At 42.0% G+C, this 23,884-nt stretch overlaps 1 protein-coding gene across 1 annotated transcript in view; it reads left to right on the top strand.

The window, feature by feature from the left end:
* The window catches only part of LOC124172835, a 94,790-nt gene extending 71,257 nt beyond the window's left edge, over positions 1 to 23,533 (top strand). The window contains exons 6-12 of the mRNA XM_046552332.1: positions 3,620 to 3,854; positions 6,845 to 7,072; positions 7,831 to 8,076; positions 9,130 to 9,253; positions 14,065 to 14,247; positions 19,915 to 20,059; positions 21,815 to 23,533. Of these exons, the coding sequence (XP_046408288.1) occupies positions 3,620 to 3,854; positions 6,845 to 7,072; positions 7,831 to 8,076; positions 9,130 to 9,253; positions 14,065 to 14,247; positions 19,915 to 20,059; positions 21,815 to 22,735 (2,082 nt within the window). The 3' untranslated portion in view covers positions 22,736 to 23,533. The remainder of the gene's footprint in view (positions 1 to 3,619; positions 3,855 to 6,844; positions 7,073 to 7,830; positions 8,077 to 9,129; positions 9,254 to 14,064; positions 14,248 to 19,914; positions 20,060 to 21,814) is intronic.
* Positions 23,534 to 23,884: the final 351 nt, after the last annotated feature.

Raw genomic sequence — 23,884 nt, 5'->3', positions numbered from 1 at the left:
AATGGGCGTTGAACTGGAAAAATTATCTGTGAAATGAATTTGATATAAACGTTTCTACAGTTCCGGGTTGGATCAAAAATTCATGCATAATTCCCGACTTTCCCGGTCGCTGGACATCCTTAAATTCACATCTATTCAAGATTCATTCGGATTCGATATTCACTCGATTCCTTATTAACGATTTAAAGAACCGAATCATTGCTCCGAATCAAATCCCATCCGAATCCACGAAAATTCCACCTCAACGGCGGTAGACGAAGGGCTGAAGAGCGAGTAAGGGTGGATCCTTGCGCTCTCTCGTGCTCTTCGACTATGCGCTCTTCAGAGCAGAACGTAGAGCGGATTGGAATCGCACTACGTGACGTCACTTCCGAAATGTGACGATCGAAAAGTGCGGGAAAGAGCGCAGGAATGCATTTACGGTGGATTGGAACACGGCCTAAGACCTTCGTACATGCATAATTACTTTTGTTTCGCTAATTCTAACGTAAGATTACTGTAGGAGGCTACATGGGCGTACCCAGCGAAGGGCAGGGGGCGGGGAGGGGGGGTGGGGCAGCTACCCCCCCACCCTGGAAGCAGAAACCGCAAAAGTCTTTAAGCAAAATCAGTACTGAATTGAAACGAAAGTATTCAACAAATTTTCTTTTAACCCACGAAAAATGATATGTACTAGTATATGATATGTAACTAAAATAAAACTATTTTTCCAGGAAATAATCTCATCAATCCCATGGCTTGCCCCCCCATAGACCATGGTTTGCCCCCCCTAGACCATGGCTTCCCCCACCCCTAGACCATGGCTTCCCCCACCCCTAGACCATGGCTTCCCCCCCCAGTTATGATCCTGCGTACGTCCCTTTAGCTAAGATTATTTTTTGTTTTTTTTTTTGGCAATAATTGTTTACAATTCAGTCTTATGTAATATTATTACTTTCCTTTGTGCATATATATTTTACTGAATCCCAACATAAAATGAGGATTGAGCTCTCTCGTAAGAATTCCAGAGGAGCAAATGACATTTCCCGCGCCTCGCGTCGGCCCTATAGTCTAAATGAAATTGATATAAAGGTTTTTCTTCCCTTACGAACAATGATACCATTTGAAGGGTTCATGGAAAATCGATGAAACGCTGGATATATGTTATTTTCGCAAAATAGCTTTTCCAACAATACAAACAACTCCCATATGACTTTCCACTGACTGAAAGAACTCCTTGTTTAACACATAATCCTTATTATGGACATAATTTTGAAAATTAAATTAAATGTTGGACCATCTTTATAACTCACGTAGACATTTCAATTTCCACTTCTGATGGTGTATATTGTATTCTGTGAATTCTGTGAACCAATGAATTTTTGCTTTATTACCAAACTCGCCTGTATTTTGTAGATGTCTAAGTTAATGAAATTAGATGAGAAATTGCTTTAAGCCTCATGTAATAATTATGCTTAGGCAGGGCACCTTTCACGTTCAAGGTCTTGTCACTCACTACTCGCAAAAAGTTCAAAAAATACTATGTTTAGTATCCAGTGGTATCCAGTGGTATCCAGCACTAAGTATGAGTTTAATAAAAGAGTAGCACTCCAAAATGTAAATTAATACTGTGAAGATTACAAATTAAAAGAATATCAGGGTACTTATACTGTTAAAGATATATCATACATTAAATTGCTAAAATATCGACATGATGGCATCAGGACCGTATTTACCGTTAGGCAAAATAGGGGCGTTTCACGTGTGTAGGGGCGTCGCAGTCCTAGGGGCGCCTTCTGTCACCTCATGCGAGTGGATATGTTTTATCATAAAAACCGGGGGTCGGGGTGGCTCAAGTGAGGAGGGGAGCTCAATGGAGACATGGGCGTACCCAGCGAGGGGCAGGAGGGGGCAGCTGCCCTCCCCTCCACCCTAGAAGCAAAAGTCTCGCAAATATCTTTAAGGAAAATATTACTTTTTCGAGCAAATAATTCGGAAAACTAATAATGAGCTGTTACAGTTACCTTAAAATATTGGTTTCATTCAACTTTTCCATGCTTAAATCTTACCTACAACTTGAACAACCATGGCTTGCCCCCCCCCCCCCTAGTTTTGATCTTGTGTACGCCCTTGCAGGGAGAGGTGACAATAGCGTAACTTTGGGTAGATCCGGCCCTGCCAGGCATTGGAGGCGAAAGGTAAAATGGCACCACAGTACATCCTGATTCACAGTGACTCCACTTTCTTTCCAATTCGCATATGGACAGGGCCGGATTTCTTTTATGGACAGGAATTTCGTTCGGGGGGGGGGGGGGGGGGGGGGGGGGAGGAGGTCCAAAACCAGGGCGGGGGGAAATTTTTGAAAAACAGGGCACTAAATAATGGGTTTTTAACTAATTTTAACACTTTTTTCATAATCGAAACGACTTCATTTGTTAAAGAAATATTTTGTAAATTTGTGATTTTTTCAACATTTTGTTTTGTCTTATGTAGAAAAATAATTGTGTTTTTATATTTCGGGGGGGGGGGGTTCGGACCCCCCGGACCTCCCCCTGGCTTCGCCCCTGAATTCTTGTGATTAGACCTGGAACAGAGCACCCCCCTGCAAGGGTGTACACAAGATCAAAACTATGAAGGGGGGGGGGGGGGGGGAGGCAAGCCATGGTTGTTCAAGTTATAGGTAAGATTTAAGCATGGAAAAGGTGAATGAAACCATCATTTTTAGGAAACTTTAACAGCTCTTTATTAGTTTTTCAAATAATTTGCTTGAAAAAATATTATTTTCCTTAAAGACATTTGCGATTTTTGCTTCTAGGAGGAGGGGGGCAGCTGCCCCCTCCTGCCCCTCGCTGGGTACGCCCATGCCCCCCTGGCTTACATAGCGAAAATCTTTGGAACCTGAGGGAATTTTCAAATAGGGTGGTTTCCTATATTTTGTCATTGCCTAAATCGAAAGATTATTACTCCTGGAGTACGCATTTCAAGCTTTTAGATTTTTAAATGACGATATCTTTTTTTTCGCGACTAAATGAGAAGTGAAAAATTTCAAGCGCGCGAAAACGCGACGGCTAAGTATGAATTCTGGGAAAAGCCCGTGTGACGTCATTCTGGTTACCGCTGCCGCAAAGTGAGGTGACCTTGGGGCGAGGATGTATGCGCCGCTGCGATGCAGGCTGCTAGCAGATAGCAGAGTACCCTGCTAGCAGGTAGCGCTTGGCTTAAATAAGGATTATTAATACCCTATCAAACGAAGGAAACTTTCCGAACTCAGGTAATTTTAATGGGTGATTATTTATTAAGAGAAGTTTCCCTGAGCTCTGTGCCTCATGCATGCATTAGTAATCTCAGACAATGTAAAACTCCTATCTATTCGTATAGAAACTAGGTCCCTGTGACGTCACGTGGAGTGGATTCGCATGGGCGCCAATCTGGCCCTTTTCAAATGAGCTTAAATTGACCGTTGCCATTCGCCTTAACTGGGATTTTTAAAACCAAATAATGTGTACATTATGAATACACTAATGGTGGGTAAGGAATCGCAATCAATGCCTTTCGTTTTCTTTGATGAAGGAAACTACCCTATTGCTACGTGTCAGTGGGACCAAAATGATAATATCGAAATGTGCTTGCTGGTTTTCAGGAGGAGTGCAACGTGATTTGCGTAGATTGGGAGGCCGGAGCCACTATTCCCAACTATGTGCGCGCGGCCGCCAACACGCGCCTCGTCGGCAAGCAGCTGGCCATGCTCCTGGGGCGCCTGCGCGATGACCTTGGCCTTGACCTCTCCACCGTGCACCTCATTGGCTTCAGCCTGGGCGCCCACGTGGCTGGCTTCGCCGGAGCCGAGCTGAACAGCCTTATCAGCCGGATAACAGGTGAGCAAACGACTCGTGGAAGTATTGTCATGAACAAAATTCACTAATTCTTGATTTACTTTGTGGTATTCCATTATAAGGTTACCTGGATATCAGACAATTACTTATACCTCTTATTTTTTATCAGAGCGCGACCCGGATTTCAATGAATTATCATTATCAGTATTTGCGCCTGAAGATGATGATAATTCATTGAAACCCGGTTCGCGCTCTGATGAAAAATAAGTGGTATAATAATTGTTTGATATCCAGGTAAACTTAGTGTTGTCATAGTTTCCACCGCATTGATGAGTACAGTGTTGCCGTCAACACCTTCAGGCCAGAGGTGGAGTTTGATCAAGGATGAGCATATATTTTTTACGTCCTTGCGTTGGTTAGTAGTTGCGGTGGTTAGGTTCAGGTGCGCACAGGGACGCCGACTTACAAAAAATATTGGGGGGGCCCAAACCGGGGATCTTTCCCCGGGAAATTTTATAAGTAGTGAGTTTTAAGTTTTTTAAGCATTTTAGAAGAGTCGTATGATCATTGATCAACATTAGAACCCTGATAACTCGAATCTCGATATGTGGACACTCCGGGGAAAATTGACAAGCCTGACACATTTTTTCATCACACACATAACGAATTTTTTAGGGGGCTCGGGCCCCCTCAAGCCCCATGCAGTCGGCGCCACTGGGTGCGCAGCAAGGAATTAAGGCTGAGGAGGGGGGGTTAGGTGCAACTAATACCGGGGTGTGTGGGGATACAGTACACCCACCAGGATAAGCGGTAGGTGCGAGAATAATAAATGGTAATGATAATGTTAAGGTATGCAGGGACAAGATATTACTGTGTTCAACGTGTAGTTACCGAATAATTTTTCTTCCGCCCATATTCTTCCTTCCTAGGACAAATCCATGAAAAAATAGAGCTTCACGAGCTTTTCGTCTTTCTCTTGTCGCTTCCGTTTCCGGTCTCCCAGCGCCTAACCATCGTAAAGTGGCAACGTTCGGAACTACGTCAACTATTGTCAGGACATGCATTCACACGGCTAGTTCGGCCAACTATCGTTAGGACGATCGCTCCGACAATCGTAATGTGAACGAGGCATTTGATTGGCTCCGATCTTGTAGCGAAAAACATCAAGTTTTTACGCAAAACTTTAACGGCAGGGTTCACGAAACTTGTGTAAATTCTCTTTTACTGCAATATCTGCCTCATAAGCTATTTGTAGGGACTGGATAACTGCCGGTTTTGGGCATGGGCGCAGGGGCCGGGCGGTCTGGCGAGGTCGGCTGGTCGGCGATCGCCGAGGGCCCCGAGCTTCGGGAGCAACGCCTGCGTCTATCGGGAAGCGAATATGAAAAGTGTAATAAAAAGACTCAAGAGCAGTGGCGCTGACTCCTTGGGGCTTGAGGGGGCCCGAGTCCTCTCAAAAATTCGTTATGGGTGTGAGGAAAAAATGTGTCAGGCTTGTCAATTTTCCCCGGAGTGTCCAGATATCGAGATTCGAGTTATCGTGGTTCTAATGTTGATCATACGACTCTTTTAAAATGCTTAAAAAACTTAAAACTCACTACTTATAAAATATCCCGGGGCAAGATTAAGTGCCAGAATAGCGTCAAAATCCATTTCCGGGCATGCACATCTTTAAAAACTTTTCCCGGGGGAGGACCCCTGAACCTCCCTAGGTAAAGGGGGCCGCGTCATGAACCCCATCCAAGGGCCCCTAATCACCCAGACCACCCCTGCATGGGCCATGGGCATCTGAACATTCAGGGGCCATCACGCTTTGTCTGAACTGTGCAGTTCACTAATTGTAACTGCCATAGGCAGAATTAGGGGGGTGGCACGTGCCCCCAGCCCCCCCAGACGCTTAATAAAATAGGCAAGATTTTTAATACGGTTATGAAATAGGTTCGTTTCATTAGGTGTATTATGTATGATTATTATTTGTATGGTTTCATATTAATAACTTTAATGTTAAAATAAAGAGAATGTTTTGCACATTAACTGTTGTATGTTTTTTTTAATCTCAAAAGTGAGATGACCATTTGCTTGTCAGACCCTTGTGCCCCTCCCACCCAAGAAAAAAGTCCTGCTCCACCCTTGCTAAGTGCCTTCCAAAGAGTGTAATTATGTCTATGATGCTCAGTGTTCCAAGGTACCGTTCGAATGAAAATATTGGTGGAAGGGTCTGTGTGACTGAATATCGATGAGCCAATGGACAATGTCTCCTGAATTCCGATTTTCCCAGAAAATATTTTATACGCTCATGCTTATAGACTGAGCCGGGCTGTGTAACCTGGGAGACTGCCCAGTACGACATAGCTAGGGGGGGGGGTGAGCAAATGCCTGGACCCCCCGTTTAATTTGGGGTATATTGGTAGGAGGGCAATGCAACAGAAGTTTTCCTGGGTAAGTAAGTTTTTTTGCCTTGAGTTGGGCCTCCTTATACACATTAGTTGTAAGAATGCCATGGTAAATAGAATATGTGAAAAATGTCGCATGCTGCTGTATACACTCTCACACTTTCACCAATGACCTAGATCTGACTGCTGGCTGCTCACTAATTAAGAAGTGAAATGCTACAGTATATGATGATTTTGCTTTGGGAATATTTCCCTTGTAGATTTGCCTGTATTCTCCGTAGAGTGTGACCCCTAATTGCAATTCAAGGTTCTTAATAGATACATGTATAATGAGCCAGAAATAATACATATTATCAATGAGCCAGAAATTCCAGAGTGTGTACTAATGACATTTGCATTTTTTTTCAAACCCACACCTGCCTACACTGGACGAGCGACGCCTTCTTCCCACCGAGCTATATCCTTTCCTCCCCTCATCCTCCCGCCAAGCCTCCCCTCCACGTTTAAAAAAAAAATGTTTTGAGAAGTCTCCTGAAGACGATGCAAAATGTATTGTATCTGTTTGTGAATTGAAAGTTAAATATTTGTGGCCAGTCAATTTTTATTCACTGCCAAGTGGCTGTCTGCTGTTACATTCAGGCCTGGATCCAGCGGGTCCATTGTTCGAGAACCAGGATCCGGAGGCTCGCCTGGACGCGAGTGATGCAGCCTTTGTTGACGTCATCCACTCGAATGGCGAGAACCTCATCTTGGGCGGCCTGGGCTCTTGGCAGCCAATGGGACACGTGGATTTCTATCCAAATGGAGGCCGCATGCAGAGCGGATGCACCAACTTGTTTGTTGGTGCTGTCAGTGACATACTTTGGTGTGAGTTCATCTGTGATGTATTCTGCTTTAATTTTGGCTATTTGGTGTGGAATGTCCGTGCACCATTGTCTCGTAATGTTCAGTCATTTGGCTGCATATGTACGTTGTTACCAGACTCTTGCCCTTTGATTCCCTGCTTGTTGTTGACATGCTGTATGGAAAGAAAGTCTCTCAAAAGAAAGTTTCTATGTAAATTGTTCGCCATTAGGTTTCTTACTTTATCACCAGTAGTGAAGGAACTAGAGGGTTTTCGTTATAAAGAGCAATTGTAAACTCTACACTTCTTTTAATGCGGATGGAACAGAAATTGGGTTTTGGCAGCTAAGTGCCATTTTCTTGGTTAGTACAAGACTCCTTTTGCACTCCTTGCAAATGGCACTGAGCTGCAGAAACCCAGGTTAGTTGGCTTAAAATAAGAGTGGAGATTACTATTTTCTTCTATTGTGAAGATCAACAACTTGTAAAAATTATCTTGTGAGACAATTTCTCATAGATGTTGAATATATTTATGGCTTGATCACTGAAATTGATATTGAATATGCATTGAATATCTAGATAAAATTCTTTCTCCCACTAAAATTGTCAAATGTGAGTATTTGTGAGGTTTTAGTGGAATGGGAAATCAGAAAGTTATGCCCATATTCCTCACTCATGAGGCGAATGTTATTGAATAATAGCCTTCCAATTGGTGATCTGGGAATGTACAGGTATTTGAATGTTGTTTTTGGTTTCATATTTTTGTGTCTGTTGACCTACAGCATCCCGGGAAGCCCATGGCAGATCCTTGTGCAACCATCGCCGGGCATACAAGTTCTTCACAGACTCTGTGTCTCCACGTTGCCACTTCCCAGCCGTCCCATGCGAATCTTACGACAAGTTCATAGCTGGCCATTGCTTTCCGTGCTCTTCCCAGATGCCGTGTGGCAACATGGGATACTACGCTGACCGCTCCAGTGGACGAGGCTCCCTCTACCTCATCACTCGGGACGAGGAACCGTTCTGCGGTATGCACATGATCTTCATGCTCCCACTCTAGCTGCACACATCTCTCCAAAGATACCCTAGCAAACAAAACCAATCGTAAAACACCAATACACTTTGTACAACAGGCTTTACTCATGAACATGGTGTTGAAACTCTGTGAACCTTTTTATCCCAATCTGGGTTGATGTGCATAATGAGTAGTGTCAGCTATTGGCAAATAATTTATAATATTCATGCTTAAGTTGTGCTTTTTTATTGTTTGGTTAGAATTTGGATGTTGCTCACTATTTCTGCTGTGTGTATTAAATTACATAAATCATTTCTATGATCATGTTAGCTTGCTAACATATCTTCCAGTAAATTGTTGCAATTTTTGACTGCTGACATTTTTTAGTACTTTTTTTGCAAGTAATGTCATTTATCATTTGAGTGAAATGATTCCCCAAGGCTGCACCCTTTGGTGGGCAATGCAATCAAATGATTATGGAAAATGAATGTTATGAAAAAGAAAATGGACACAAGGAGAGACAAATATGCGCTTACCTTGTGGATTAGCTCCTGGAGAAACTTGGATATCTGACCCAGACGGCACAGAATCCTCCGTATCTAATTCGTATGCACATAGTATCCATTGAATATCGCCCCATCGCTTTTCGTCAATGGATACTATCTGCATACGAATTAGATACGGAGGATTCTGTGCCGTCTGGGGAGACACTCACGCACACAAGTTTGCAAGGATTTCTCTTATGTCAGAGACCACACCTGTTGGAGTTTAAATGTAATTAATAATCCACACAGGAGGATGTTGTGGCTACCTAATGTTGGTGTTTCACAAATATTACTGTTTTCGAAAGGCCAGGGATAAGGGTGGAAATCTGAAAAATTCAGGGAATTTATAATTCAGATTTTGTGATAACCATGACATAGGAATCCACTTTGTCAAGGTTTTGAGGATAACTGTCTTTGAAGCCGCCTGTCATTCGGCCGCCGAAGGGGTTAAGCACACCAAAATCACAGCGTGAATGTGTGGATTGGACCATGTCTTAATCATCTCTGTTATCTGCTTCCAGCTCATCAGTTGCTGTTACGAGTGGAGAGTTCCCCCAGCCCCTTGCCCGTTGTCAGCTACGGCAAAATCCAAGTCACTCTGCTGGGCAACTCGCCAAATGCCAACGAGACATTTGTTATGACTCGGTAAGCTGCTCATCCTGCTTTGCTCCCACTTTTAGAAGCTACCCATGAACTGAATCCAATTTTTAAGTAGGTTCAACTGATTATATTTTGCTTTTGTTTGAGTCTCCAGAAAGGTATGTGGCTTCTCAAGTATCAGCAAAATATTTTGAGTAATTGCAGGACATCCCCTCATAAAAAAATTCTTTGTTAAATCAAATTACATGCTACGTCCTTAGTGGTGCCAATATCTATTTTCACTCAGAGGTCAAATTGAATTAAACTGTTTCCTATTGAAATGAGGGGTTTGCATGGGTTATATCCCCTCTCTTCAACTAATGATTGAGCCTCAGGGTCTGCAAATGGACGTGCCCCAAATACCCTCTTTTAAAATAAACTTTTGGTGCATTTTAATTTTTGCTCATACATATTTGAAACATGGCTTAAGGGGTTTTACTACTTGTCTTTCTCAACCATATTTTTAAAGGAGCATAGTATTTGACCTAGTGGTACGTATGATCTAAGACTTTTCTTACAACAATAATACATACATTTATCAATGAAATTGATTCATGAAAGTATGTACATTTAATAATGCATTCACAAAATTACCTTGCCCTTGTGAAATAATCCTATATGGCTCATACACTCCTTCATTCATTCACACATTGGCATAAGTGGAAAAATTGATTTATATAAATTTATGGAAGGTCAGGAATACATAACAGAAAAAGGAATAGAACAGCAGTGCTGTAGTAAATAGAAATCTCCAGAAATCAAAGTGTAAAAATGCAGTGCGACTGGGATTTGAACTCAGAACCATTCGATTGGATGCTTTGCCAGTTGTGCCACCAGGACAATTAGATCCACCATGATTTTGGTTTGGGCTTATAGAGCGGAACACCCTGCTTTGCTTGGGCCCACAAGAGTAGCCAAAAAGACACTCATGCATATAAACAGTGGAATATTTTGGCAGCTTTTCTGCCTTTCCCTTTTTCTACTCCTTAAAGACAGTTGAGGAGAAAATGGGATGGAAGGTGGATGGAAGGGAAAGATGAGAGACTGAGGTCAGGTGCCGTTGAGCAGGCAAATGAAGTGCACGCTAGCTCTATCTATAGGGTGTGGTGGAGGGGGGAATCTGAGGGGGAGTTTATGATGGACACAAGAGGATGTCATTCACGGAGGAGGCATGTTTTGGGAGGGAAGCAGATTATTAAGAAGAACAGTACATATTAAGACCACCCCTGTGAGCTATTCCAAGCACTATGGAATGAAGTTATCAAAGTGAATTAAAGAATTCCATGTTGAAGGTGCCCATTTGTTCTTGGGATGGGAAACTTCTTCATGACATTGTAATAATAAGAACAGGGCAGTTCATTGAAGGTGGAGAACAATCTATTGGGCAGTCTTACCAAAGGAACAGAACCAGAAGGGGGGCTGCCAGCCTTGGTGGTGGGGGGTAGAGTCCTGGCCTGCCAAGCATGAGGCCGCAGGTTTGAATCCCGCCTGAGGGTTTCCACTATCAAGGGCATCATAGTTCGTGCGCATTTAATTGTTGAATTTGTTCAATACCCCAATGTAAAATGGCCATTATGAGCTGTATTCAGTGGTTTGGGAATAAAATAAACATTTAAAAAAATAAGAAGAAAAGAATAAGCTAAACACTGTAGTTATTGCACGTGAACAGTGTGACAGATTTAGCAATGTTGAAGGAATAACCAAGATACAATTTTGGGGTCACCTGCAAGTGCACTTAAATTCCTCACCCTGGCATGAATTCAGGAGATGCGGTTTGAATCCCAGTCAACACAAAGGATTTTTATTCATTGTGGAATTTTTGCACTTACAGAAAGCATGCATTTGTATTCAATACCGCTGCAGTAGTTGGTCATCACATTGGTTGCTTAAGGAGAGGGTTCTTAGAGGAATTCAGGAGGGAAACTGGGGCGGGTTTTACTAATAGTGCCGCTGCAAATACATTTGTAAAATTGCTTCAGGCAATTCCCTGCTGTACAAACCTAATCCTATTAAATTTTCCCAAGTCAATGTACTGTCCAAAGTCACCCACCTTGATGGTAAGTGAGAGAGGGGGTAATTTTCATTTTTTATAACATATTTTGTCATTTAATCCATTAAAATAGACATGAGAAGAAAAAGTAACCATATGACAAAAATATACTTATTGAAATGACTGTAATGACTGAAATGTAATCTTTACGAAAGAACACCGTGTGCAATTTGCAAATATTTTACAAGAAACTATTTTAACATTGAAGTTCAGGCAATGTTTTTCATGCTGAAATAAATTACTCAAGAAGTTTACATATCCTCATCAACATCATCTTTATGATACCTACTAAACTATCTATGCATGTATTCAGTGGCGGCTCGTGAGTCAAATGCTAGGGGGGGCGCACTCCACCGGGGGGTCATAATTTTTTAATATTTCGTGTATTTTATTAAGTTTTTACGGCAATATAGGAATTAAATTCTGTGATGCCATACGTTCCGTTTTTTTCAACAAAAATACCTAGTTTTCCTAATAAAGCTTGATTAATAAATACTAAATGCAGTAGACTCTCGGTCATACGGATCGGCTTAGTCCGGACTCTCGATGATACTGATCAATGATCTTGAAGAATAAAAATATATTTGCTGCTATATTTTGCAAATACAAACGAAAATACGTAACTTTAGGTTTTAGCGTCTACATTCTTCGTGCGGATATGCCCGCAATACACTTCTGTTGTTCGTTTTGCAATCATAATGCGTCATTTGTCAATTCTATGCAACATTTGCAATGATTTAGGTAGCAATGACACTTGTAACACCTGAGGAGGGAGGAGAGTGTCACTGACTTCCACTAGGCAACAAACACTACTAGAATGCGCGCGCTTTGCTATTGCAGATGTAAACTTTGATGGCGGTGTTCGCGTTGCTTCTTGAATACAGTATGATTTAAAATCAACAATTAGACATTTTTCACACATTTTTAACAAAATATGAAATACTCACAGGCCTTTAGTTATATTGCAAAAGTCCTTCCTTCTTTCATTTTGTCCAGCAAAGTGATCAATTACACGTTCGTTGAAATCAGCGCTGGACAACAATTTCTTTCTGATTGAACACATGGCAAGGGCACTAGTCTATAAATAAACAAGGGACAGCACAAAATAGGCCGACGAAAAATACGACCAAAAAGAACAAGGTGCCTGGACACAGAATTGGGAAAATTTTTCCCTATATTTCCCTTAAAAAAACGAGCACTGTTGATTAATTCAAAATTGTCTTCTTGAATGTACACACAGCACTAAGAAACTTCTTAATCGGCAATCACGCACAATTAACTCCTCGAAAATGACGTCTGCACTCATTTCACTCCGTTCTTTCCGAGAGTCTTGCCGTTACTATAAGGACGACTCAAGGGAGATAGAAGTCGTGGTCCACTAATGCTGATTCAGCTGAGGGACGAATTTAAGGTCAGCAAAGGCATTCAAGCAAACAAAGGACGTCACGGACCATCTCCTTGAGTCTAAGATTCATATGTGGTAAACACACGAGACGCCAACGGGTCGCATTTGGATTAACCGTGTCTTCGAAATCATTGCCATGATATAATAGAAAATAAGTTCTAGATCGTAAAAGAAGACGACTCGACTGAGCCACAGATGGGAGCTGTAAGGATTTCCGCACTGATATGAACTCTTCGAGGCCACTTAAATCAGACATAAGTGGGCATTTTCCGTCAGACAGCTACCGCTCTGCCGCTGAGGAATTAGGTGAACATGAACTAATACAACAAGGACGGCTAGAAAAATGATGAACCTACACACAAAAGGTGCATTGTACGCGGCATTTCATGACATTAATTGAATGACTCTATTTAAAGTCGCGCTTAACGATTTAAATTATATTTAATCCTTCACCCTATCACGCACTCAACTATTTCTTAAATTATAAATCAGTGGGGAATGTTAACTGATTTTTCCTAATACTGCAGGTCTTTTGATAAATTTATCTGAAAAATAGGTACCGCATATCTAATCATCGGGAAGATATGAATAAATTGTTAAGGCCTAAATATTATAATATTAGTTTCCTCAAGGTTCTTGAAATTCGTAATCATAACATAACTGTGTCAAATACTCGAGAATAGTTTTCCTTCGTCAATACGGCCTTTAACTGGTTGGATTTTATGTGTTCCGGAATTCAAACACCCAAAAACGCAAGCATAATGAGATAATTTATTTTCTGTAGCAATACCTACCAGTAATTAAAAATTAAAATCGTATAACTACACCCAGTACAGTGACCATTCTGATTCCGTAGGTCCCTTTTCTGTGGCAGCACCAAGTAGACGTCAGATTATACGCCCGCCGGCCTGCGCAGCGATGTCAACTCACTCGTCGCTCTGCGCATTTTCGGACGACGTCCCAAGACTTCCATAAGACACAACGTTAGACGCGTCATAGCACCAGCGGCCCCCACCACTACCACTCTCCATATAACTGCATGGGGATGGATTGGGACGTTCTGGCCAGCGCCCCACGGCTACAAATACGAACTTCTCGCGCTATTTCTTTTCGTGTTTTTCCAACACTTTCGATGTATGGGACTGAAAAAACGCTTTCATTAATCAGATGTATAATTATAAATTAATGGATATTTTTTTTTTTTTTACTTTTTCAAATATTTGGGAGGGGCGGCGTCCGAGAGTCCTTATGGGCAAACCGCCACTGCATGTATTGCACAAATTGACTGAACATGTACCACATCATGTATGTTATAGTTTTTTTTGCCTTGTAAAAATACAGTCGTCTTTCTCCCTTTGCCAGGAAGGACGATGAGGAGCTGCAAGCAGGTGGCGTGCTGGCGAGGATTATTGTTCCGCATCCGGTGATGGAGGATGGGCCTGTCAAGGTGGAGCTGCTGTACACAGCTTACAGCGGCTGGATCTCAAGTGGCCTGGCCAAGTGGAGCATCGATAAAATCAGCCTCGGAGACAGCTTCGGCAAAAGGTGTGCTCCACAACGGCTTTGCTTACCTTGTCCCACTTCATCTTTCTATCTATGTATTAGGCTCTATGCATAAATTCGAAATTCACATTTGTCAAGCGACGCTCAAGAACCCAATTAGTCTTGTGCTGCCTATTACACATATCATTACCCAGATAGCACAAAGTAAGAGAGTAATTTGTTTCTCTTGGTTTTCTTATGGAAAAATTTGATAAGCAGCTTATTGTAAGCTATGGGGCTTTTATAAGGCAAGGGTAAGATTTTAGGGAATAATAGGTAAGGTATGCCGTCAAATATCCTCAGACAACATAAGATGCTTCTGTTGGAGCGCCAAGGGCGGCTGAACAGCGTACTACACATGCTATGCTGCTCATCCCGACATGAATTTAAAGCCTACCGTTACAATTCAGCGAGTTTTTATAAGAGCTTAACAACTGATAAAAGATTTTCCCGTGAATAGAAAAAATTAACGACTGCATGCAAACGACTGGTGAAGATATAAAGCATAATACAAGTGCTTTATCCTTGCGGAGGAAAGAAAAAAAATTAACCATGGGGAGAACTGATCGTATGACCTACGCATCCGCAGCTCTATACGTATATATATATACTACATTCATTCACACGACGCCTTAAGCGCAGTGAGGCCGCATTTTTACCCTCTGATTTCTGGCTTTTTCCATCTACCACAGCACCGTTGTCCTCGTCCTTTTTCTATTACATGTTCCTATCCCTTTCTTTCCTTACCTGTGAATTTATTTGTATACATGTATATATATATATAAATATAAAAAAACCCTAGGATGGGCAGTATCACAGAACACACAAGATAAAGATTAAAAACTCACATTAATAACTGAATTTTCGGTGGCATTACCACCTTCCTCGGAGTTAGGCTAACTCCGTAAATTTTACTTCAAATTCCTCCTCCACTCGTCTCACATTCCTTGATGTGGACATTTTTCTCACAAATAACAACTTTCACACCTCTGTACACATTAAAAACACCGACAAACAACAATATCTACACCACAATAGCTGTCATCCAACACATACAAAACGCTTCCTCCCTTTTTCTCTTTCCATCCGTGGTCATAGAATATGTAATAATCCAGACTCCTTTAATAGATTTCTGTCCAATTTACACCATGCTCTCCGAATAAGGGTTTACCCGGAATCCCTCCTCCGGAATAAGATCCGTGAAAAACCATATGTTCTGAAACAACTAGGCGGGGACAATTCATCGCAATTTCTTTCCCTGTGCACGACCTTTTTTCTGGGCGTCGACGTACTACGTAGGACCCTAAAAGACCTGAACCCCTTCCCGATCAATTCCTTGCCTTCCCTCTCCCCTCAGTGTCGGACATTTCCTGCACAACAAAAAACATTGTATATATACTGTTGTGCCAGAAATGCCCGGCTTTTTATATCGGCTTATCCACCACTCCCCTGTGCATCCGAATGAACGGGCATCGCTCTTCGTGCAATAGCGTTTCTTCTGTTTCTGCTTCCCTTCCAGTTGCCATTCATGCTTCCTCTCACAAAGCTCTGTTTGACCAATGCTATAAAGTGGGAATATTGGCCTCCCTCCCCCCGTCTACCACCCCCTTAGAGCTGAAGGACTTGGAACAGGCATGCATATGGGCTTTCCGTGCGTTTTCTGGTCCAGGAATCAACCGCGCCCATTAGAAAGAACAACCAATCCCCGTCCACCGTTTTTCCTCCCTCCATCTTTGCCCTCCGCTTTGCACCCTTCCTTATGCCCTTTCCTCTCTTTCCCTCCTCCTCTCACTTGAGAAAGATGGGCTGTGTCCCATCGAAAATTTGTAGAAACAACCTCTCCCCATAAGTTCCCCACTTTTATTTTATTTTTCGTTTTTCTATCAATCTCTAAGTTTTTTTCTGTGTGCCCACCCTACGGATCACTTTCATCTCCTGCCTCAATTCATTTTCATCTGTAAATTTTACTTCATATTCCTCCTCCACTCATGTCACATTCCTTGATGTAGACATCTTTCTCACAAAAAATAAATTTCACACATCTGTACACATTAAAAACACAAACAAACAGCAATATCTACACTACAATAGCTGTCATCCGACACATACAAAACGCTCCCTCCCTTTTTCTCTTTCCATCCGTGGTCACAGAATATGTAACAATCCAGACTCCCTTAATAGATTCCTTTCAAATTTACACCATGCTCTCAGGAGAAGGGGTTACCCGGAACCCCTCCTCCGGAATAAGATCCGAAAAAAATCATATGTCCCGAAAAAACTAGGCGGGGACAATTCGTCGCAGTTTCTTTCTCTCTGTACGACCTTTTTTCCGGGCGTGGACGTATTGCGTAGGACCCTAAAAGACCTTTTCCCCATCCTCTCAGACAACACAACCACTTCCAGATTTTTCCCGCGATGCCCTTCACTCGTTTTTAAAAGACCACCAAATCTGGCCAGCATCTTAAAAACAACCAAACCACTGCCCAAACAAAGTACCTATATTAAACCACAGCCCTCGCCCTGCAACCGTGCAAGATGCAAAACTTGTCACATCCTCATCACCGAACCCCTTCCCGATCAATTCCTTGCCTTCCCTCTCCCCTCTGTGTCGGACATTTCTTGCACAACAAAAAACATTGTGTATATACTGTTGTGCCAGAAATGCCCCGCTTTTTATATCGGCTTATCCACCACTCCCCTTTGCATCCGAATGAACGGGCATCGCTCTTCATGCAATAGCGTTTCTTCTGTTTCTGCTTCCCTTCCAGTCGCCGTTCATGCTTCCTCCCACAAAGCTATGTTTGACCAATGCTATAAAGTGGGAATATTAGCCTCCCTCCCCCCATCTACCACCCCCCTAGAGCTGAAGGACTTGGAACAGGCATGCATATGGGCTTTCCGTGCGTTTTCTGGTCCAGGAATCAACCGCGCCCATTAGAAAGAACAACCAATCCCCGTCCACCGTTTTTCCTCCCTCCATCTTAGCCCTCTCCCTTGCACCCTTCCTTATGCCCTTTCCTCACTTTCCCTCCTCTTCTCACTTGAGAAAGATGGGCTGCGTCCCATCGAAAATTTGTAAAAACAACCTTTCCCCGTAAGTTCCTCACTTTTATTTTATTTTATTTTTCGTTTTTCTGTCAATTTCTAAGTTTTTTTGTGTGCCCACCCTAGGGCAAGAAGAAGTTCCTTTACATTATTTATAATGCTCGTGTGAGTTTATTTCAAACGTGTATATATATATATATATATATATATAAATAGTTCAAGTTAATATCGATAAACACAGAGACACAAAAAAGAAACACTCACATTGAATAAATAAACTCGTCGAAGCTATCGAAGCACTTCAGGCTTCTTCGTCAGCTGAAGTATGAATGGTGAGGAAAGGAGAGGGTTGGAAGAGGGAGAAGAGGGGTAAGGGGAGAGGTGTATGGGGAGGGGGAGTTAGGAATAGGGGTTAGGATGCGAAGTTCAGACCTGGAAAGCTATTGGCTTGAAAGTGCCAAATGCAAGCCAATTCGAGGGTGTGGAGGTTGAGGGCGGAGTCGGTGGGAGGGAGGGAGGCAATAATGGATACTTTGTAGCATTGATTGAAAATGGAATCATGTGAAAGACAATGTGTAGGAACTGGTAGAGAGGAGTGGGGGGAAGATGGACAACAGGAGGCGCGATGATTGTTAATTCTGAGATTGAGAGGGGTAGTGCATTGGCCAATATAGAAAGCAGGGCAGAAATTACAGTGAAGAAGGTAAATGATGTTGGTGGAAGTACAAGTAGTGGAGGGGAAAATCGGTAGGAATTTAAGCTTGGGGAGAAAAGAGGCAGGGGGTGGAGAGAATATCTTGCAGGTTTTACACCTGGGACGATTGCAAGGTGAGGGTGTGGAGATAGTGACTGACTGCGACTTTTGGAGAGGGCGGGTGGCTTTAAATATGGTGTTTAAATTCGGCGGTCTCTTAAATGTTATCCGAGGAGTGGAAGGGAAAATCTGAGAGGTGGACTTGTGTTTGGAAAGGATGGGGTACAGGTCCTTCAATATATTTTGTAGCAAATGAGCACCAGAGCCAATTTTGGAGAGGGCGGGTGGCTTGGGTGGGTTGGCACTTCTATAATATTATACTAATATTATAGAAGTGCCAAGAATTTTAAAATTATTCTTACACATAAATCCCTTAATTAATACTCTAAAATTATGGAATAAAAACAGCATCTACAGAAGTGCTGAAAGTTTGGCATCCATTTTGTCATAACTCTGGATGCTTGTTGGCCTGACCGTAAGAAGCCCATAACAAGCTCACTTGATTAGCGCCTTCCTTATTTCTTCCTTTCACCTTATCTCAATGACTTATAATGTGCTGACTGGGTAAGATGTGTAGGTATGTACAAAGTCATTGCCTGTGGGCTGAAATAATTGGTTCATTAGCAAAAACTAATTTCTTTTAATGCAAAATTTGTACATATATGGGATACATAGTTGTGAATTTTCATCATGAATAGATGAAGGTCTTGAGAAGGAGCAAAATGGTTGACTGGAGTTCTCAGGAAGTTGCAGTGCCAGCTTGGCTGGAATCTACAGAGAGGGTTGTCACCTTTGCGATTCCAGCCGCACAGTCTTCAAATATTTGTTGTAGTTCTGTTGTCCACAAAATCAAAGTGAAGAATTTGACATTGAAGCAATAGGTTTGGAAGAGTTTAAGGGAATAGTATAATGATATGGTGGCGGAATTGCAGCATTCAGAAGAATCATTACACACTGCAGAGAGAATCCCTGCTCTGCGAGGTAGGGTTAGGATGCTTACTAGAAAAATCGATTTTTCTCTGAGCAAATCAGACTCGTTAAAAAAAATACTGAAACTGAGTCAAAATGATGTCAAAATAATTGGGTAACTCAAAGTGAACCCTTGACCTTCACTCAATGGCATTTTATGGGAATTGTGGAGAATCTAAAACTGCATACTTCAGTAGTCGTCCCCAATATCGATAAGTTGACAGTCAAATTGTAGTACCGAATGGAAATTTTTGGGTAAATATTAATTTGATCCTATCTCATGTTTTTTGGTGGCATGATTCTGAACCTCAGGCTTGTTTACCAAACTTTTCTGATGCATCATGACAAAAAATGGAAAAAAAGCCAAAAATTGTTACTTTAACAACTATTTTTTATAACTCTGGCTTCGTGGGTAGCAAAACTCTTTCAACTCTTCCGGCTTGTGTTTCCTTAATTTAATATTTGTCCTAGTCTCCTCTTTTTCACTGCAAAATGATAATATATATTTCTTTTTGTTGATTTTCAGATGATGTCTGGCTATGTCACCAGCAAATCGCAACACAGTAACTCTTTTTCTGTAAATATTGACACCTGAAGCCCACCCTTAGATTTTGTTGATGTCATTTTCGATGTCAACTTTGATTTTGCCAAGGGTAAAACTTGGTTAGAGTCTTCTCTTCTTCATTTTTAATTCCCTCTGCAGGAATATCCATTCCTGATATCCTGATGATATTGTCTTGCATCCCTTCTTGGATGATTACCACTACGTACATACATACGCTCTGTGTTGATGGCATTTGACCTCCATACACTGCAGTTGAATTCTTACTTTAAAATTTGAGCCCAAAAAAGACAAGAGAAGAGCTGAATAAAGAATTCTAATGGAAGGCACATTTTCACAGCTCATCGTTCTGCAAGAGGGGACTGATCTTGGAGTCCGGAACGCCAGTGACCGTGCCCATATTCCCAGGTGACTGCAACCCGCCCAGCACCATCACCTCAACCACTGTAGTCTCTCCTGCACAGCAGCCAGCCAGCGACCACAGTGTAAGATGCAATGCAATATCCACTACTCATACTGTACTCCTGTTGCCATGCAAATGTACCTTCAGAGAGGACAGACAGCAAGTTCACTTTGTCGAACAAAAGTGAAAATATTTAAAATCGAAAAGCTAAATCTCCCTTTCCTGGTTCTATGGCTGTGGTGTGACCCACTGGTGGTTTGTGGTTTGGTTCACCTTCTAGCTGCTAGACAGAGTTGGTGCTGTACTTGGAGGTCTGTCTTATGAATTTTGAACTGTGAAGGAAAGAAATCATATCATTAGAAAACATCCCGTATTTATCCAAATATAGTCCCACCCTGAATATAGTCCCCCTCTAATTTTGAGGCCTCTGTTTCGGGAAAAATTAAAGACAAATATGCTTGAATATAGCCCCCCCTTTACTCTTACCACGGGCATTTTTGAAAAAAAAGGGGGGACTATATTCAGATAAATATGGTAGTTTAATACCGATTTGAATCTTAAAATTGGACCCCAATTTGATGAACAAAATTATTTAGATTGACTGATGATGTGAATGGCTATGAAAAAATCATGGACTAAAAAACAAAAAGATGTAATAATAATAGTATTAATAATAATAATTAAAAATAAAAATAAGAATAACATTATTATTATGTAATTATTATTATAATTATTATAATCATTAATATTATTAATTTCAATAGTAGGCATTTTAACCTTGGAGTAGAATTGAGTAATTGAGCCATATCCTCTTTCAATTAGGTAATACTTGTAATTTACAAGTGAGCCTATGTTAACGATATTGTCCGTCTGTGGTGAAAGTGACCACAACAAATGTGGAGTACAAGAGGAATAAAAATCTGACTGTCAAGGAAAAACTACCTACTGGTACACTTTCTGCTTGGAATGTGCACTTAAAAAACTCTCAGTAGAATGTTCTGATTGAAGTCACAGATTCTGGAATGGTCTGGCTTATGAAAGACCAGCAGGCAATCATAATTGATATTGGATTCCCAGTCACACAGCCTTGTGTCGTGGAGCTAATCTGCGTGCACCACATGTCTGGTCTGATTTTCACGTCCAACGGTCTCTTCTTGTTTCAGAGTCTCTCTTTCTCTCTCTTTTGTCAACAGCTTCATCATCCTCACGCCCACCCACTCACTTCCCCCACTTCCAACGCACTGCATAATGCATATGCCAATAAAAAATCCCATTACTCATGACATTCATGCAAAATCTACACCTCTTTTAGTGTGGCAGGAAGAATTTTTTTCCTCAGAAACTTACACAACATCAATCAAATATACAAACAGAAATCAAAGTAGAAAGTGAGTCAAAGAGATGGAACACAAACACACAACACTGACAAAGCAGTGGCATGGAGATGAAATTAGGTCTGAAATACAAAGAAAAATTTTGCCTCAGTGAGTAATTCAATCACAGACTGTCTGCTTACCAGTATTCCACAAAAGACTACATTGGAATAAAATTTAAATGGTCTCGTTAAACCAAAAAAGTTGACGTAATGTATTTTATCTAATTAAAGCTATGTTTTTCACTTGAGTTATTCAAAAATCCAGGATGAATTCTGTTTTATACATGTCTTAACTTAAAGTTGAAAGTCATTGCTTGAGATACTTTATTCATGTCTGACAAGCCATCTCATTTGTATCCATTCATTAAATTCTAATATTTTGCTTCTTTGATGCATCATAAAATATTTTTGAGATGGAAATGCAAAGACTTGTCCTTAAAGTTCTCTCGTCTCCCTTGGCAGGAGGAGGAGAGTGAGGATAAACAGCCAGCTGAGATGACCCCACCCACGACAACGCTCACTCCAGTGACCACGGGGGCACTTGCCACAGCCTATGCCGAGGGCCTGGATGAGGGCCTACACGCCACCGCCAAGTCGGACGAGGAACTGACCGGAAATGACCACGCAACCACCCCCAATAGTCTCCACCCAGGAGGGGGGACCCCGCCAACGCAAGCGCCAACCCTTCTGGAAGAGGACCCTCTTGTTGGGGCAAAGGCACCCCCAGACGACGACTCGTCTTGGCAGCCGCTGGACGGCCACCGCCAAGACGCAGCGCGTGCCTTCGTGATCGGTGGGAATGCGAGTAAGGGTCGGGAGTGGCGACCGCGGCACATCCCGTTGCTGTCCAGGGGAGCGGTGGCGCCACCATGGCTGGAGGATGAGGCAACGGGCCGAGGAGGGCTGGACCCACCGCCCATCCACGCGCCCATCACGTGGCACCAATGGCGCGTTGCCCAGGACGAAACCACCACCACCAGCACCACAAGCACCACAATGCAGGCACCACCAGAGGAGGTGGCAAGCAATGCTAGTTCGTGGTCGCTGGCTCCCGTCATCGAGACAGTGCAGCTGCTGCCGCAGCGGCTGGTGGCTTTCCTGGCTCGTGCCGAGGAATACGCCCGAGTGACGCTGTCTGGGATGGTGAACGGGACAGCAAGCAGCGTCAGCAGCAGCAGCAGCAACGAGCCACCAGAGGGCAGGCGCAAGGCCAAGCTCTTTGCTGGCTCAGTGGGCTCGATGGGCCGGGGGCTGGCGCAGCTGTACTCCAGCGAAGCAGTTGTGGGCAAAGGGGAAGGGGAATCGGGAACAGGGCCGCGCTACATTCCGCTGCAGAGGCCAATGAGAGCCATGCCGATGCCGATGCCAATGCCTAGGAAGTGAACTGTGATCTGCTGCCGCCCACGGGCGTCATCCAAGAGACTTGAAACATATCAAGCTGCTGTAATTTATTTGCAATTGATGCCATTATATGATACACTCTCTAATTCACCAAATAATAAAATTTGTTTTGTTCCAGAGCAAATATTTGCCTACCATGCCAAGATTACTTGCTACATGTGAATTTTCAGGCATAACCATGAAGTCAGGTATTTCTGGTTCAATTCTATTTTTTTTTTCTAGTTGGCCATTCCATTCAAATTAACAGTTTGAATAGTGTGGGGTCTTCTAACAATGCATGTAGTAGACCTACATGAGAGATTTAAAAATTTTACCCCTTTTAATTTTCGTAGTTAATTTTTAGAAAGGTACGGCCATTTTAAAAAATTCCAAAAATTTCATTCTGACAAGCTAAGGGGGAAAAACAGTCAATTTGTCTAAATGTCAAAAAATGCTGGATATGACTTCGATATTTATCAAAATGAAACTTTTGCATTTACAATAGAGGCAATATCATGAAAAATCCATCTTTAAAATTTACATAGGGCAGCTAAAATATAACACCAACAATAAATATTAAGAGCCTGTAAACAGAGTGGGAAATATTTTTGTTATTTACATTGTATGATTCTTTGAAAGTTTGCATGCAACATGTGTTAGCCAAGCTTGCGAGAACTGATTATTGACAATGCAAGTTGATCATGCGCATCAGAGGTATGGACTGTAACTGTGATTTAATGCTGGCAGACTTCATATTCATACTCATAAATTTCTTTTAGTTAATAAATCATTTTTTGTTCATTTCCCCTCCCTCATTGAATGTATGTATTGGTTTAGTAATGGTGCTAGGATAGTCTCCAGAAATTTTCGTTGGTAAATTTAATTTTTTTAACTTTATAAAACAATAGCAAATTATTTTCTATTTCTTCTTCAATTCCAATACTTATGTACGTACCCAATTCAACTATTCTGGCAGCACACTAGAGGAAAACAGATAGTGCAGCAAGGACATGAGGAAGATAATTACATTTTTCATCATAACATTACTGATTGCTAGTGCACATTGAAGAGAAATTCCTCCTTTAGCGTAGTTTTATGTTGAATGGAGTCATAGGCGGATCCAGGGGGGGGGGGGCACGGGGGCACGTGCCC

Source organism: Ischnura elegans, chromosome 1 (assembly GCF_921293095.1).
Source record: "Ischnura elegans chromosome 1, ioIscEleg1.1, whole genome shotgun sequence".
Taxonomy (NCBI): domain Eukaryota; kingdom Metazoa; phylum Arthropoda; class Insecta; order Odonata; family Coenagrionidae; genus Ischnura; species Ischnura elegans.
Note: the sequence above shows the minus strand (reverse complement) of the source record. Positions and strands in the feature narration are given on the sequence as shown.